The sequence below is a fragment of the Oreochromis niloticus genome, linkage group LG12 (assembly GCF_001858045.2).
Source record: "Oreochromis niloticus isolate F11D_XX linkage group LG12, O_niloticus_UMD_NMBU, whole genome shotgun sequence".
Lineage (NCBI taxonomy): Eukaryota > Metazoa > Chordata > Actinopteri > Cichliformes > Cichlidae > Oreochromis > Oreochromis niloticus.
Genome location: NC_031977.2, coordinates 11,840,551 through 11,854,381, shown reverse-complemented (window position 1 = coordinate 11,854,381; position 13,831 = coordinate 11,840,551). Strand labels below are relative to the sequence as shown.

General features: G+C 42.5%; 2 protein-coding genes and 1 long non-coding RNA gene across 4 annotated transcripts; 2 read left to right on the top strand and 1 right to left on the bottom strand.

Moving 5' to 3' along the window:
* The first annotated feature begins 630 nt into the window (after nt 1–630).
* On the top strand, nt 631–4,543 carry LOC100693342 (calcium release-activated calcium channel protein 1). Its single transcript, XM_003445531.5, has 2 exons — nt 631–979; nt 1,963–4,543. The coding sequence occupies exons 1-2, from the start codon at nt 866–868 to the stop codon at nt 2,509–2,511; spliced, it is 663 nt and encodes a 220-aa protein (XP_003445579.1). The 5' UTR covers nt 631–865; the 3' UTR covers nt 2,512–4,543.
* On the bottom strand, nt 4,175–5,830 carry LOC102082706 (uncharacterized). Its single transcript, XR_269647.4, has 3 exons — nt 5,760–5,830; nt 5,012–5,080; nt 4,175–4,903 (listed from the first exon to the last, which is right to left on the bottom strand). It is a non-coding gene; the product is annotated as an uncharacterized LOC102082706 (long non-coding RNA).
* On the top strand, nt 5,828–13,792 carry LOC100692434 (histone-lysine N-methyltransferase SETD1B). 2 transcript variants are annotated; one of them, XM_025897016.1, is made up of 18 exons: nt 5,828–5,935; nt 6,174–6,326; nt 6,419–6,523; nt 6,622–6,892; nt 6,980–7,092; nt 7,245–8,243; nt 8,368–9,117; nt 9,245–9,361; nt 9,445–9,505; nt 9,591–9,793; nt 9,973–10,087; nt 10,175–10,570; nt 10,773–11,792; nt 11,956–12,122; nt 12,204–12,329; nt 13,010–13,129; nt 13,356–13,493; nt 13,589–13,792. In XM_025897016.1, exons 2-18 carry the CDS (start codon nt 6,189–6,191, stop codon nt 13,760–13,762), a joined length of 5,013 nt encoding a protein of 1,670 aa, XP_025752801.1. In that variant the 5' UTR covers nt 5,828–5,935; nt 6,174–6,188; the 3' UTR covers nt 13,763–13,792. The 2 variants fall into 2 exon arrangements, with proteins under 2 accessions (XP_025752801.1, XP_013127061.1); XM_013271607.3 differs by having other exon boundaries at nt 10,770–11,792.
* The last annotated feature ends 39 nt before the right edge of the window (nt 13,793–13,831 follow it).

The following is a 13,831-nucleotide window of genomic DNA, read 5'->3' as shown; positions in this document are numbered from 1 at the left end:
CCACCTTTTCTTCTAAATTTTCACACACGCGCGCGTTAGTTTTCCTTACTGTTAAACCTTGTTTTCTCTCAATCACAATTCCTTTCTCCTCACAGACAACCACCACATTTCCTGATGAGGAGCAGCTGTGCAGGACCTGGAACAAAGGCTATCAACAGATTTTAAAATACACAATAAATATTCAATAAATAATTAAACTTCCTGTGTGCAAATGTTCTTCATGTGCAAATCTGTTTAAAATGCAATGCTAGATAAGGTGCTTTTAATAAAGTAAAAGGTCCTAAAATGCTATACAAATTATAATATAAATAGTAGTAAGGGAGTCTTCTTTACAATCTCCAAGAAAAAACTAGTACATGAAACTAGTACAAAATACATGAAAAGCTGAAAGGTGTTTTGTTGCCTTAACCACAGTGATTTTAGCACAGTATGTTCAGAACTGGATGATGATTCGTCTCATGAGTCATGAGACACTGCTCTCCCCTACGTACCCTTTCTTTATAGAGTAAAATTATCATATCTGTTTCGGCAATATTGTCCCCGTGTTTACTTGGTATTTGATCGATATCACAATTTGCAGAATCGCACGGCACTAAACACAGGGCGGCGATCTGCAGCAGCCGGCAGCGCCTCTGCGGTGCGTTGGATTGTGGGTATCTTGTTTCCTGATAGACTCTGACAGTCGGTCAGCTGTTGAGGGAAAACTTTATTTGCTAAAGTTTCCTATCTTTATTTTCTGTTGCAGTTAGATGTTGGATCCCCCTGGAACAGCCTTCCCCGCGCGCAAGTTTCACGTGTCATCGAGCACCGTCCTGTAGATCATACCAGTTTGTAACGATATATTCATAACAAAAATTACTTCGCAATGAGCCTGAACGAGCACTCAATGCAGGCTCTGTCCTGGAGAAAACTCTACTTGAGCCGAGCCAAACTGAAAGCAACCAGTCGCACTTCGGCTCTCTTGTCGGGCTTCGCAATGGTAAGTTACATTTTAATTTGACGCTGCAGATAGTTTACGTGAGGCACTATTTATTTATTTATTTATTTAGTTTTGAAGGACCGTGACCGTGTTACAGGCCTAATGACAGCTACGGTGCACTGATACTTAGCATAAATGACCGTTTTGTTTACTGGAAGTCTACGGGTTACTAGTGTAGACTTGTTAGTCATATTTGGCTTCCATTGCACGTCCCACGTTGCGGGGCTCTAATACCTGCGCACTGAGAGCAAAACTCCGTGGAAATTTAGAGGGGGTTCGCCTGCGCAGCCCCTAAAAGTCCAGGTTTATCTTCCGCTTTAATAAGTAGTCCGCGGAGGAGCGTTAAAATACATAAGAAACAAGAAGCAAATAACACATGAAAAGTTCTGAAAATAATAGCCTATAGAATCAACAAATGCTTTTTGTAAAACTAAAAGCCTAACATATAGAAAGAGCTTCCTTCCTCTTCCATCCCATCTCTGATGCACAGATTATGATGTACAGTAACTCTTGGCCAGGGATGCATCTGCAGTAAGCAGCTCCACAGGTCTTCAAAAATACCAGAACACTTGTAAACAGTTCTGTTTATAAAATGTACCTGTACACACAAGATACTCTTGGGTGGCCTGGGATTCTTTTGTGAAAAGCAGTACTATATTTATAGTGGTTGTGTGTATATATAACAGCTGTAGCAAATGTGTTACTGATGTCGCCTGGGTCGAGTAAGTTTAAGTTATGCAGCATAAAGGATTACATACACAGCTCTCTGTATTCAACATTAGGTTTGACAGAATAGATTTTTAGTGGGGTATTCACCTTGTTTCCGGTTATTTGTGCAAACTGTGACTCTCCGGTTTAATTTCAGCACTTCCTAATTTGTTACAAATATTTTTGTCTCAGGTTAAGAATTCTGATTCCTTTTAGTAGTCAGATACTATCTCTTTTTCACCCAACTGTGCTGTTTCCTTGTTTTATATTCACAGGTTGCCATGGTGGAGGTACAGCTGGAGCGGGATCACAAGTACCCTCCAGGGCTGCTGATAGCCTTCAGCGCCTGTACCACCGTTCTGGTTGCAGTGCACCTCTTTGCCCTCATGATCAGCACCTGCATCCTCCCCAACCTGGAGGCTGTCAGCAATGTTCACAACCTCAACTCTGTCAACGAGTCTCCCCATGAGCGCATGCACCGCCACATAGAACTGGCCTGGGCTTTCTCCACAGTTATCGGCACCCTCCTCTTCCTGACGGAGGTGATGCTCTTGTGCTGGGTGAAGTTCTTACCCCTCAAAAGCAACGCGGATGAGAAAAACGGCACCATAAGTTCTGGCGAGGCCGCAGCCATAGCTTCCACTTGCATCATGGTGCCATTTGGACTCGTTTTTATCATGTTCGCTGTCCACTTTTACCGCACGCTCGTCAGTCATAAAACGGACAGACAGATCAGAGAGCTGGAGCAGGTCATTCGGCTCCAGAACCAGCTGGAGCACAGGGCTGAGAACGACGACCTGAAGGCCGCTGTCCATTTTCCCTGAGTACAGGCAGACAACAGCAGGGACTTTCAGCAAAACCAGAGTAGAACCTCTATTTTCACTTTATTCAGATGCTTGTTTTTAGAAATCTTCTTCTACTGTACATTTCTTTGATACTGCATGCTGACTAAATTATCTGGTAGTTTTACTCTTTGTAGTTTCTTTGTAAATCCTTGGCTCTCAGCTGAAAACATCATCAGTATCATCATAAGTTAGTCTATGGTAGCCTTAAAGGATGACCTTTTAGGCTACCATAGATTAACACTAATAGAATGACTTTCTAAAGAATTTCACATGAGCATTTCAGTGCATTGGGATGATCCCCCAACTTGTTTAGCTTTTTACATAAAATACCGAGTTCATGTAAGAAAAATATATGGTATAGAATCTAAGTTCTCTTAAGTTATAACAGCAGCAGAAAACTGTTGATCGGAGTAAGATGGGCTAAAAACGAGGAAGTTTCTAATATGACTCAACATGTTCAGGAATTTGTTTCAATTTTCACTGAAATGAAATCTGGGAACTCTGTTGTTAGCCGGTTCTAAAATTTCATCAGTTTCCTGTTTGTATTTTACTAAATTTATCTGAGCAGCGGCACACTCAGGTTCTTTTGTGCTCTACGCGTATACTGTAAAACTCCAGCCTACTGTTGCATTTACAGGATTTCTGGTTCTTGATTGACTGACCTTATGCTACTATCATGTTTACCAAATTAGGCTTTCTATAGAAATATCTCCAAGCCTTTACCAAACCTTAGTGGCTTTTTTAGTTTGCCACTGTTACATATACTTTTGAGTCAAACTTTTGTTACTTTTTAATTTAAAATTAGCTGTTTTCATAATCCTTGGGAGCTCTGTAAGTCTTTGATAAAAAAGAGAAACTATATTGACAATATAAACCAACAGTATTTATGTGCAATCTGATGGAAAAGAACATGTGCCAGTCTGTGTTCAGGAGTGTGTTACTGTGGTACGGATATTTGTGTAGAAATAAATGTGTTATCCCTTTGTAACATGGATATTTGCTTCATGTTACATCACTGTTGCAATATACTGTAAACTCCACAGGTGGTCACTGGTTTCAAAGAAGTGTTTTTGAATGTGTTATTACAATGTTACGTTGCATGAAAATGTTGAGTGTTTGTTTTTTACTTGTGTTAGCTTTTAGCATTGAGCATGTTCACCCTGTTTGGGTCATAGATGTATTTAAGTGCGGTATGTACTGTACTGCTTTATTGTTTTACACGGGTTTGGTCACTTTCTTTGTAGGTTTTACTGTAATATTGATATGTAGAATAGTGTCACCAGAGAAATGTAATTTCAGGATGTTGTACACCTAGTATCTTCTTTCACAACATGATTTAAAATATTGGAGAAAACGTTTTGTTTTTCCCTCTTTGGGAAACATTATGTTTTGTTTTTTTTAATTTACTGGTACTTGTAATGCTGTGTTTCTATCAACGTAACACTGTTTTATTGTTAAAATGCAATCTGTGGACATGGTTTATACTGAGTCATGGGACTGCAGTAACTGTAGACCACATTTGCATTCAAATTGTCCTGACCGGGTGATAAAATCTGTGTGACACGTAGCAGAAACCAAAGACTGTTGGGAATGGTTCACAGACAGTTCAGTAAAATGGCGTTGATGTTTTTCTTTTCTTAAGTTGAATTTGCTGTTTTTGTTGTTGTTTTACTGGGAGTTAAGTGAAATCTGTTTTATTTCGGTAAATGGTGCCAAACATGTAAGATGGGAATTACCACTTGTGCCTTCTTTAAAAACACAGCAATGCAGGTTAAGGCGGTCACTGTGGTTCATTTTTCTGCATTTTACACACATATATATATATAAACTGCTTTTGTCAGTGTACAACTTTGAAGTGAACATAGTAACTTTTGCTTATGCGTGCCGTTAACAGCTCATGAAAAAGCTGGAAGCTTCATGACGTGTTGAGAATTATCTGGATGTTGTTGGGGGTTTTTTTGCCAGTTTGAGAAATAAAATAAAAAAAGATTTGTTCTCATTACTTTTTAAATTGTGTGTTCAGTGTTATCTGTGTAGCCATGTGGATGTATAAAACAGGAATAAATGAGGAAACATTTTAATCTGTCAAAATTACAACATCTAAAGGGAAACCACACATGAAATGGCCAAAAATGGATGACGAGTGTAGCTTACAGTGCCAGACTCTTGAAGCCAAGACAGAGAAATCCCCCCCCCCCTCCTGTTTTGCTGACTTTTGTCTGCATTCTTTGAGACCATTAGCACTTTTTTGGTTGCTTTTCTGCAGAAGTCGTGCATGGTTTCATAGTTGGCAGAGCTCTCTGAGTGCAGCACAGGCTTGGTCCTTCCTCTCTCCATTTTCCCACTCAAGAGTTTTATTCCCACAAATGACCTGTGAATCATAAACATGGGTTACTTATTACTATGGTTACAAACTAATAATATTAACTGGCAACAGTAATGGTAACCACTGTAAAGATAATATGCTTTTTAATCTGACCTTTATCTTGGCTTTGTGCAGGTGTACTTCGCAACTGACAAGTATTTTGGTCACCCCATTTAAGAAGTGCTAAAACACAAGATGGCACAAATAAAATAAACAGTGTACATGTTAAAACTGTGGTATGTTAAAGAAGCACCGACTGCAAACAGCAAACCGTAAAGACATCACTTATAACTACCTTATAAAGGCTTAGTTTACAAGGTGATGTGTAAATAAAGGATAACACCTTAATCCCTTAAGGGTATCAATGCTATTCTTTTATTATTTTGTTGGCTGTTATTATTTAGTATTTATTCCAACTTTGAGATAAAAATAATGAAAATGCTGCAATTATGTAATTAACGTTGCAGTAGGCTATCTTACCTGACTGTGTAAAACAAAATACAACAACAAAAAAACAAAGGCTGATCCTGCACTGCATATAATGTAGACATTATCCAGAGACAATGACAAGGAAATACATGTTTTTATATAAATGCCTGCACATGTCACTTCATTTTTAATAAAAAGGTGTATCCTTCCTTTATTTTTTTTTCCATTTTTACTGTATTGATCCATGTACTGTATAATATCAAACGTAGCAGCTGCCTTTTATTTTATTGCAGGTTACCAGCCTGTGGCCATAACCTATATTTAGTATGTAAATTATATTTGCACTCAGTCACAAGCCTAACACAAATAGTCGACCAGTCTTTGGATTATTAATGTCTAATAAAAGTCCCAAAGGTGCCTATGTATACCTCACCTGTTAACCCACCTTAGGTGTTCTTCCGCCTCGTTCACGGATCTATTTTTTCCTCTCCGTCGACTGGCGGAGTGATCATTATCCAACCTTAGCGACGATCCGTGAAAACACAGAAAAATAAATCCCAGCTGTTTTTCCACAATGTTGCTCCTTCAAAGGATACAACTTTGGCACAGGTAAGCAAGATTTAAAGAAAAAACTCTTTTGTAAGACTAACCTTTGAGTATTTCTGTGTTTCCTTCCACCACCTGTTATCTTTTTTTCCCGAGGATAAGGTTACAGGTGATGCTCTCCATCACCTGTTGGGGTGTGTTAACCTCTCGCGGAGCAGCAATGTAGCTAGCTGACAGCGTGGCACAAAACGAGCAAACTGGAAGTGACTGTTGTTGTTTGTTTGGGGTTTTTTTTTTTAAGGTTTTGACTAATGTAATGGAAAGCGAAAAACAAAGTACTGAGAGCGAGAGACAGCCTCTACACTGGAGAAGTTGCAAGCTGGTTATAGATCCTGCGCTGACGAACGGGCTGTACAAAGTGTACCGTTATGATGGACAATACTTTAACCTGCCGGTGAGCACCTGTCCGCCTCTCCACATAGGTGATGTCAGCACATGTATTATATCTATAATAATATTGATGATAACGAGGGTCTTCTCTGCCAGGTTGAGGACTTAGGTCTACTTCCTGTGATCACAGTCAGAGATCCGCGCATCTGCCGCCTGTGGAGCAGGTGTCTCAAGACAGACTTCGTGGTTCCCAAATTTAAGGTAACTGCTAAAACGACTGTAATAATACAGACATCCTATTTTAAATCAAATTTAAAAACAACTAATAGCCCATTTCTTGTTTTCCCATGTGCCTCCAGATTGATGAGTGGTACGTGGCTCCCGTTCCTCCCAAAGAAGTGACATTTTCTAAGCTCAACGACAACGTGAATGAGACTTTCTTGACTGATATGTGCAAAAAATATGGGAACATGGAAGAAGTGGAGATATTTTACAATCCCAAAAACAAGAAGCATTTAGGGATCGCAAAGGTCACGTTTGATACAGTAAAGGCTGCAAGAGACGCTGTCCAGCACCTGCATGAGACATCAGTGATGGGAAATATTATTCATGTGGAACTTGATCCGAAGGGTAAACTTTACTTTTTCTCTGTGTGTGTGCCGAGGTGTAAATGTCAGTGTTGAATATGCTGATTAACTGGAATTTGCTCCTCCTCAGGGGAAAATAGAGCTCGATATCTCCAGCTCTTGTTAAGTGGGCTGTATACGCCTTGGACGTTGCCGGTGGGCAGCAGCGAACGGGCTCTTCAGGACTTAGTCGACAGTTTGCTGGTGAACATTTAAATTTATTAAAAGCTGCTCATAATGATTTGACCCATGAAGAGATTTTATCTTTAATTTATTTGTATAACAGCTGTTATAAATATGAATGTATTTGTTAATTGATTTCCCCTTTTTTTTACTTCATTATCAACATCTTGCAGGGAAGTTCGGCCACACAGCAGCTGGGAAGTATCTGCAGCCCCACCAGCATTGCTACGCCCCTCTCTCTGGACACAGCCTACTCCAGTATTTGTCAGGACACACCTTGCAGCTTTGGGCTTACACCACGTTCTCAGGGAACCCCCCGGACTCCCTGCTTGCCTGCGACTCCTCTCTCCTCCCATGACTCTTGCTACTCCAGTCTTCAGGCGACTCCTGTCCTCCAAGGGGAACCCTCCGCCTATAGTGTTCACAAACCTTTAAGGCAAGAGCTCTGCCGTCGTAGACGACAGCACAGGGGACTTAGCCACGTCTCGAATGTTAGCATCATTCTGAAGCAGTTCAAGCCACAGCCACCACATCCCCTTTTAACCAAAACACAAACTAGCAGCCAGCAGCTTGCACTGTGGAGTCCCGGTGCACAAACCTCTAACAATAATGACGAGGCTCCCTTTAGTCTCACCTCCCCTTTTCAGGAGACTGAAGATGTGGTTGACACAAGTTATGCATCTTCACCTCTGAACGGCAACTCTCGCGACATACGGAGTGTTGATCTCTCAGCTGACCTGCAAACTAGAACAGCTTCTCCATTTGATAACCACCAGCCAGAGGCAGCTGTTTCAAGTCTAGACTCCCGAATTGAAAGTTTGCTGATAAACAGCCAGATCACTGACCCCTTATGCTTTGATGGAAAGACTTTGGAGACCGATCCATCCTCTCAAGAGAGCCCGGCTTCACCTGGCTCACCTCTTAAGGTCTCTTCCTCAGATGACTCACAGTTTTGTACCCCACCGTCTTGTGAATCCCCCACAAGCGGCCACCAGTACTCCCACAATGATGCTGTGGATGAAAATGAAGAGGACGAAACTACTCGAGCTGTTTCGTTTCTTACAAGAGGCTCCCAGTCTCCCTGTCTGTCTGATGTTGCTTATTCAGAAAGCATAACACACATAAACAATGAAGAAGATGCAGAGAGGGTCCAGCCATCATCAGGCCCAAAGGTAATCTATCTGGATACATTGCAGTGATAAAAAAGGTAGAATTTATCCTGTTTTACTGTGTAAAAATGTTCATGTTGTGATATTAATCAGCCACTCAAATTATTCTTGTTTCTGTCTTATTCAGGAACACTGTCCAACACATCAGGAGAAAAAGTCCTCAAATAACAGACAGTTTGAAGCTGTGACACCAGCAGAAGCACTCTCTCTGCTCGATCCTCCATCCGGTTGTTCTTCCAGCGCCATCACTCAGCAACTCACCCCGAAAGCTCTTCCGACTGTTACAGCTGGGTTCTCCCAACCCCCAGCACCCCCTTTCCTTTTCCCCATTCCTCGATTTCCCCCGTCTCTTCCACCTGTTCCACCTCGCCTGCCAAATGGCACCATCCCGATCCCTCCTCCAGGATGGATGCCACCTCTGGGCCACAAAGCTGCCATCCCCATTCCTCCTCCCCCCATTCCACCTCCTACTCCAATTCCTCCTCCACCAACTTTCCTGAGACCCCCTCCACCTTTGATAGCGCCACCCTCTGTTCCACCTCCTATGCACATGTTCCCTTTACCCATACAGCCGGGGTGTCCTTTGGATAAGGGGAATCCTCCAAGGCATGGCGGTGCACCGTTGCCATTCCCTCCTCCTCCTCCTCCTCCTCTCTGGCCTGCACCTCCTTTTCCAAGGTTTAACCCCTTTGTGCCACCACCACTCTACCCGCCTGTGCAGGTAAATCCCCACAAGATCACGACAGAAAAAGTTTTAGATATCCTCATGGATGAACTGAAGTCAATCATAAAGAAGGACATTACACGTAGAATGATTGAAGGGGTCGCTTTCAAGGCATTTGAAGACTGGTGGGAGCGTCAGGAGAAGAAGGCAAAGGTAAAACCTTTTTCACATACTTTGTTGTCTCTTATGGTGGGCACATTAACAAAACATTTTGCATGTCTTTTAATGGGAGTAGTCGTTTGGAGCCAGTGGGTCTTATAACTCATTTGATTAATTTAAGATACAAGAGTCTCCTCTGAAATGTGGAGCGGCAAGAGTGGAAGAGAGGAACAAATTCCTAAATCCCCTCAGTAACATTGGTGGGAAGAGCAGAAAACCACCACTGCCATCCTTCAAGGTAATCTGTTCTGGAGAGATTTTTTTGAAACACAGCTGGTTTTGACTGCCAAGTGATGCTTAAATTTAAAAAATTTCACACAGGTAAAAAGGAAAAGATCAGACGAGACAGGAAATGACTCCGGTTCTGCTCTCGATCATTCTGGTCAGTGCGATTAATTCTAATTTTAGTGTGTAATAACTTTCTGTGCCAGACTGTCACTTTAACTGTTTCTGACTTGTTGCATTAGAGGTGAAAAAAGGGGACGACATAGTGAGAACGACGTCTGAGAGAGCCAAACGCAGACACGCGAGACCACTGGACCTGGACAGTGATGATGATGATGATGATGGTGGTGATGTCGGGAAAGAAGATAAGATACTTCAAGATAAAGAAGCGATACCAGACAAAGTGAAGGTTTTTGTGCTGGATGAGGATGAGCTGCACATCCTGGTAAATGAAGACACAGAAAAGAAAAAAGAAATAGCAAATAAGAAATTGAGAAAAATGCCATGAGGTCAATATTTTAGTGTGGCGCCTTTACTTTTTCAGTTTTTAGTCTTAAAATTAAACTTTTAACTAAAAAGTTTAAACTTCGTGAAACAGCATTACATAACTGGTGCTCTGATTAGTCTGACAGAGATGCTCATGGTGATGATGAAGATGATGATAATGTCAGTAATCATACTGCGGAAGAAAATAGTCCGATGGAGGATCGATGTGACGGAGAGCAGTCCTTAGACAGAGGTATGTTAAAATCTCGTACAACACTGAACACTCATTAACAATCACATATCTTAACATTGAACAGTGTTGCTTCTTTTTCAAATGTAGAGGTTTTTTCAGAGGAAAGTGAGCACACGTCGGACTCCGACACTTCAGATTCGCTCTCCTCGGTGGGCTATGAGGACACGTCCTCTGACCTGACCACTGAAGGTGAAGACATCGAAGAGGACAGCGATGACGCCAGGAGTGAAGAGTGTATAGTCATATCATCAGATGAGGACTCAGTGGAGCTCGAGCCCCCTCTTACCCCCTCAGCCCCACTGACCCCTGGTGCTCAGCTGGATCTGGACCAGCAGGGCTGGTCAGAGCTGTTCCCAAGGCAGGAAATGGAGGAGGACCGGTACACATCCTGCTACGAAGACAACTGCGACTTCGATGCCATGATGGAGCTCCATACCAGCGAACCCCAGGACCTGCTGCCCCCATCACCTCTAGGACTCTCAGGTTACATGTCCTTGTAAAGCAATAGATCAATTAAGTTAGTGTCATCAGGTTAATCAAAAGGGGTTTAATTGTTACTCATGTAACAATATTTTGTAATACTCCCTGATTTTCGAGTGTGCTACAAATTAACAGAACTACACAAGTTGTGTATCAGGTTTTGAAATAATTATGTATAAAAATTCCTTGTTCATCTGTATAGCAGTGGAGCCATGCCTTGATATGGAGATGGAAAGCCCTGATTGGACAGTGGAGTCTCCAGAGAACATAAAAAGCCTGAGGCCTCCCACTCCTACTGGCCGTTTGGTGGACAGTGACCCTGACATCCTTTTAAAAAGCAGACCATCATCTCCTGCTGCAGAGGAGGAGGAACGACCGCCAACACCAGGCAAGGGGATAGTAACAGGACTGGAAAGTGAGAATTCAGAGGAAGTCCTGTCCCTCTCCCCAGCAAGCGATGGACTCGCTCAGCCTCCCTCTGATCTCCTCATGGCATCATACCCATTATGCCAGGAGATGCCTAAGACTCCTGGCAGAGATGAAAGAGGTGTGTGGACTCATTGTAGCTCAGGGAGAGCTCCTGCGACACCTGGAAGAGGGACCGCAGATTTAGAGTTTAGCACAGTGAGCCCGCCCCTCAGCAGCCCACCACTTATCCTGCTCTTGCCCAGCAGCCCATACATCACAGCCCCAAAGACTCCAGGAAGAGACATTATCCTGCCCAGAAGATCAATAGTCCACAAAAGGAAATCCCAGGTGGCAGCAACGTCAGTGCCTCTGTCATGTAATAACATTTTCAGAGTTTCCCCCATCACAGTGTCCTCGCCATTCAGCGTCTCTGACTCTTCATGTGACAGTGTTGATGGAAGGGATGTCCAGATCCGTTCAGGTGTGAGAGCAAAGCCTCTACAGGGGTTGGAGAACATGCCTGAGCTGTTGGACAAAGAGAAAATCTTACTGAGGCTAAAACGATGGAGGAGGCTAAAGAAGAGACGGCGAGCCCGTCACTGGGAGAGATCACTGAAGAGAATCAGTCCGATGTCCTCTCACAGTCATCCTCACAGGTGGCGTTCACCCTACGAAGAGAGGAAAATCCTTCATAGCGTTTGGAAGGACGGCCTGGATGAAGAAGATGCAAGGTTTCTGCAGTGCACCTATGAAAGGCTGCAGGTGCAGGATAATGGCTGTGGGTGGCTCAGTGACACCCTCTGGATGCCTCATCCTCATATCCTTACAGACAGTGTTTTATGTTGAAATGATTCTTTATATTGTGGGAAACAGTTACATTGTTTTTAAGTCATACTTAGAATGTTTTTTTGTTTTGTTTTTTCTGATGAAGCTGCTCTTTGCATATTACTCTGCTGTTCACATCCTTAACTGCTGCTCACTGACTAAGGTCCATACAGAGAAGAATGAGGAGCACAGATCCTGGCAGCCGCACCACAGAACGGGCTCTGCTCGAAGTGAAGGTTTTTACAAAATCAGCAGGAAGGATAAAATGAGATATCTGCACAACACGCGGCTGGCTGCGGAGCTTCCATCTACAAGCGCTCAGGTATTAAAGGAGGACAGACGGTGAGGATTTCTGTGTCCAGTTTAATCTTTATCTATTTAATGTTGACACATTTTTCATCAGGGAACGTGCATTCCAGCCCAGCAACCCACTTCACTGCGAGCTGGGTCTGACTTCAGGTGTGAACAGCGCCGGCTGCTGTCCTCTTTCAGCTGTGACAGTGACCTGGTCAAGTTCAACCAACTGAAGGTTAGCAGGAAGTTAGTGACGATCTGCAGACTACTGTAAAAGCCCAGTTTGAAAGAAGTCTACAGTGAAACAGTAAATACTGTTAGATTTTATTTGGGCAGACAAGAAATCACAACATTAGTTCTGCACTCTAAAAATAAAGAATTAAATAATTTCACACTTATTGTATGTTTTTTTAACTTTGTTAAGTCTTGAGCCACTTCTCCTTTCTTTATATTTTGCTGGGAACATGGGAAATAGGCGCAGAGATTTATTGAAACATACAAAAATACATGGAAAGATGAACATACTGAAAAACAGGATCAACTGTATCTTTTAGGTCCTGTGTTAGGTTCTTGTTGGATTTCTTCCTGTTTCTTCTTTCATCAGTTTTAAGTAGTTTAACTTTAAATAAGGTGCAACTTCTTCTTTTGCACTCTACTAATGGCTGATGGCACAAAGTGCCTAAAATACAATTTAAACCAAACAAACAAACAAATCCTCTGAAAATGGTCAAGCACAAGGATTGTACTGAAAGTGACTGAAAAACCAGCCAGTATCCAAATAAAAAATTGACTTTATTTTTCACTGGCTTTCAAATTCACAAAGCAAAATATAAAGTAATGAGGGTGACTGGAGATTTTTGCACAGCACTGTCTCATTTGAGCGACAGTCCAAACCCGTGTTATATCGTCTGTCAGTTCCGAAGGAAGAGGATTCGTTTCAGCAGGAGTTACATCCACGAGTGGGGCCTGTTTGCCATGGAGCCTATTGCTGCAGACGAGATGGTGATTGAGTATGTGGGCCAAATCATCCGGCAGGTAATTCTGACGCAAACTAACGACACACTTTCATGACACGTCCAACAAATGCCACACATGCACTTTTAAACAAACCCCTCTTCCCCTGATTGTTTCTCTAAATTAGTCCACCGGTCCACTGGGGGCCTCGGGTCGTGCTGGGTGGTTTCCATCCATGCGTGTAAAGTAACTGTGATAAACAACCCTCGCATAGATGGAAAGCCACATCTGTTTTCTTTCTCCTCAGGTCATTGCTGACATGAGGGAGCAGAGGTACGAGGAGGAGGGCATTGGAAGCAGCTATTTGTTTCGGGTGGATCAGGACACCATCATTGATGCTACCAAATGTGGGAACTTAGCCAGGTTTATCAACCACAGCTGCAATGTGAGTAAAAACCTGCGGTGCTGTGGTTAGAGATGAAAGTGATTCCACATAATTAAAAGGTTTGTGGGGTTTATTTATTTATTTTTGTCTTACAGCCTAACTGCTACGCAAAGATCATCACAGTGGAGTCTCAGAAGAAGATAGTCATATACTCCCGCCAGCCTATAAACATCAATGAAGAGATTACTTATGACTATAAGTTTCCCATTGAGGAAACAAAGATCCCTTGTTTGTGTGGGGCAGACGGCTGCAGAGGCTCCTTGAACTAATCACCTGTTAAGTGGCCCGATTAGGTAAAGAGAAAAAGTGGCAACCTAAACCAGAGGTGTCAAAAAGCC

Excerpts from the sequence above, each read along its gene's own strand:
- LOC100693342 (XM_003445531.5), top strand. The coding sequence starts at position 866 with ATGAGCCTGAACGAGCACTCAATGCAGGCTCTGTCCTGGAGAAAACTC. Across the intron at positions 980-1,962 it reads TCTTGTCGGGCTTCGCAATG|GTTGCCATGGTGGAGGTACA; the intron begins GTAAGTTACATT and ends TTATATTCACAG.
- LOC100692434 (XM_013271607.3), top strand. The coding sequence starts at position 6,189 with ATGGAAAGCGAAAAACAAAGTACTGAGAGCGAGAGACAGCCTCTACAC. Across the intron at positions 9,794-9,972 it reads AGGATGAGCTGCACATCCTG|TCTGACAGAGATGCTCATGG; the intron begins GTAAATGAAGAC and ends TGCTCTGATTAG. Across the intron at positions 10,088-10,174 it reads AGAGCAGTCCTTAGACAGAG|AGGTTTTTTCAGAGGAAAGT; the intron begins GTATGTTAAAAT and ends TTTCAAATGTAG.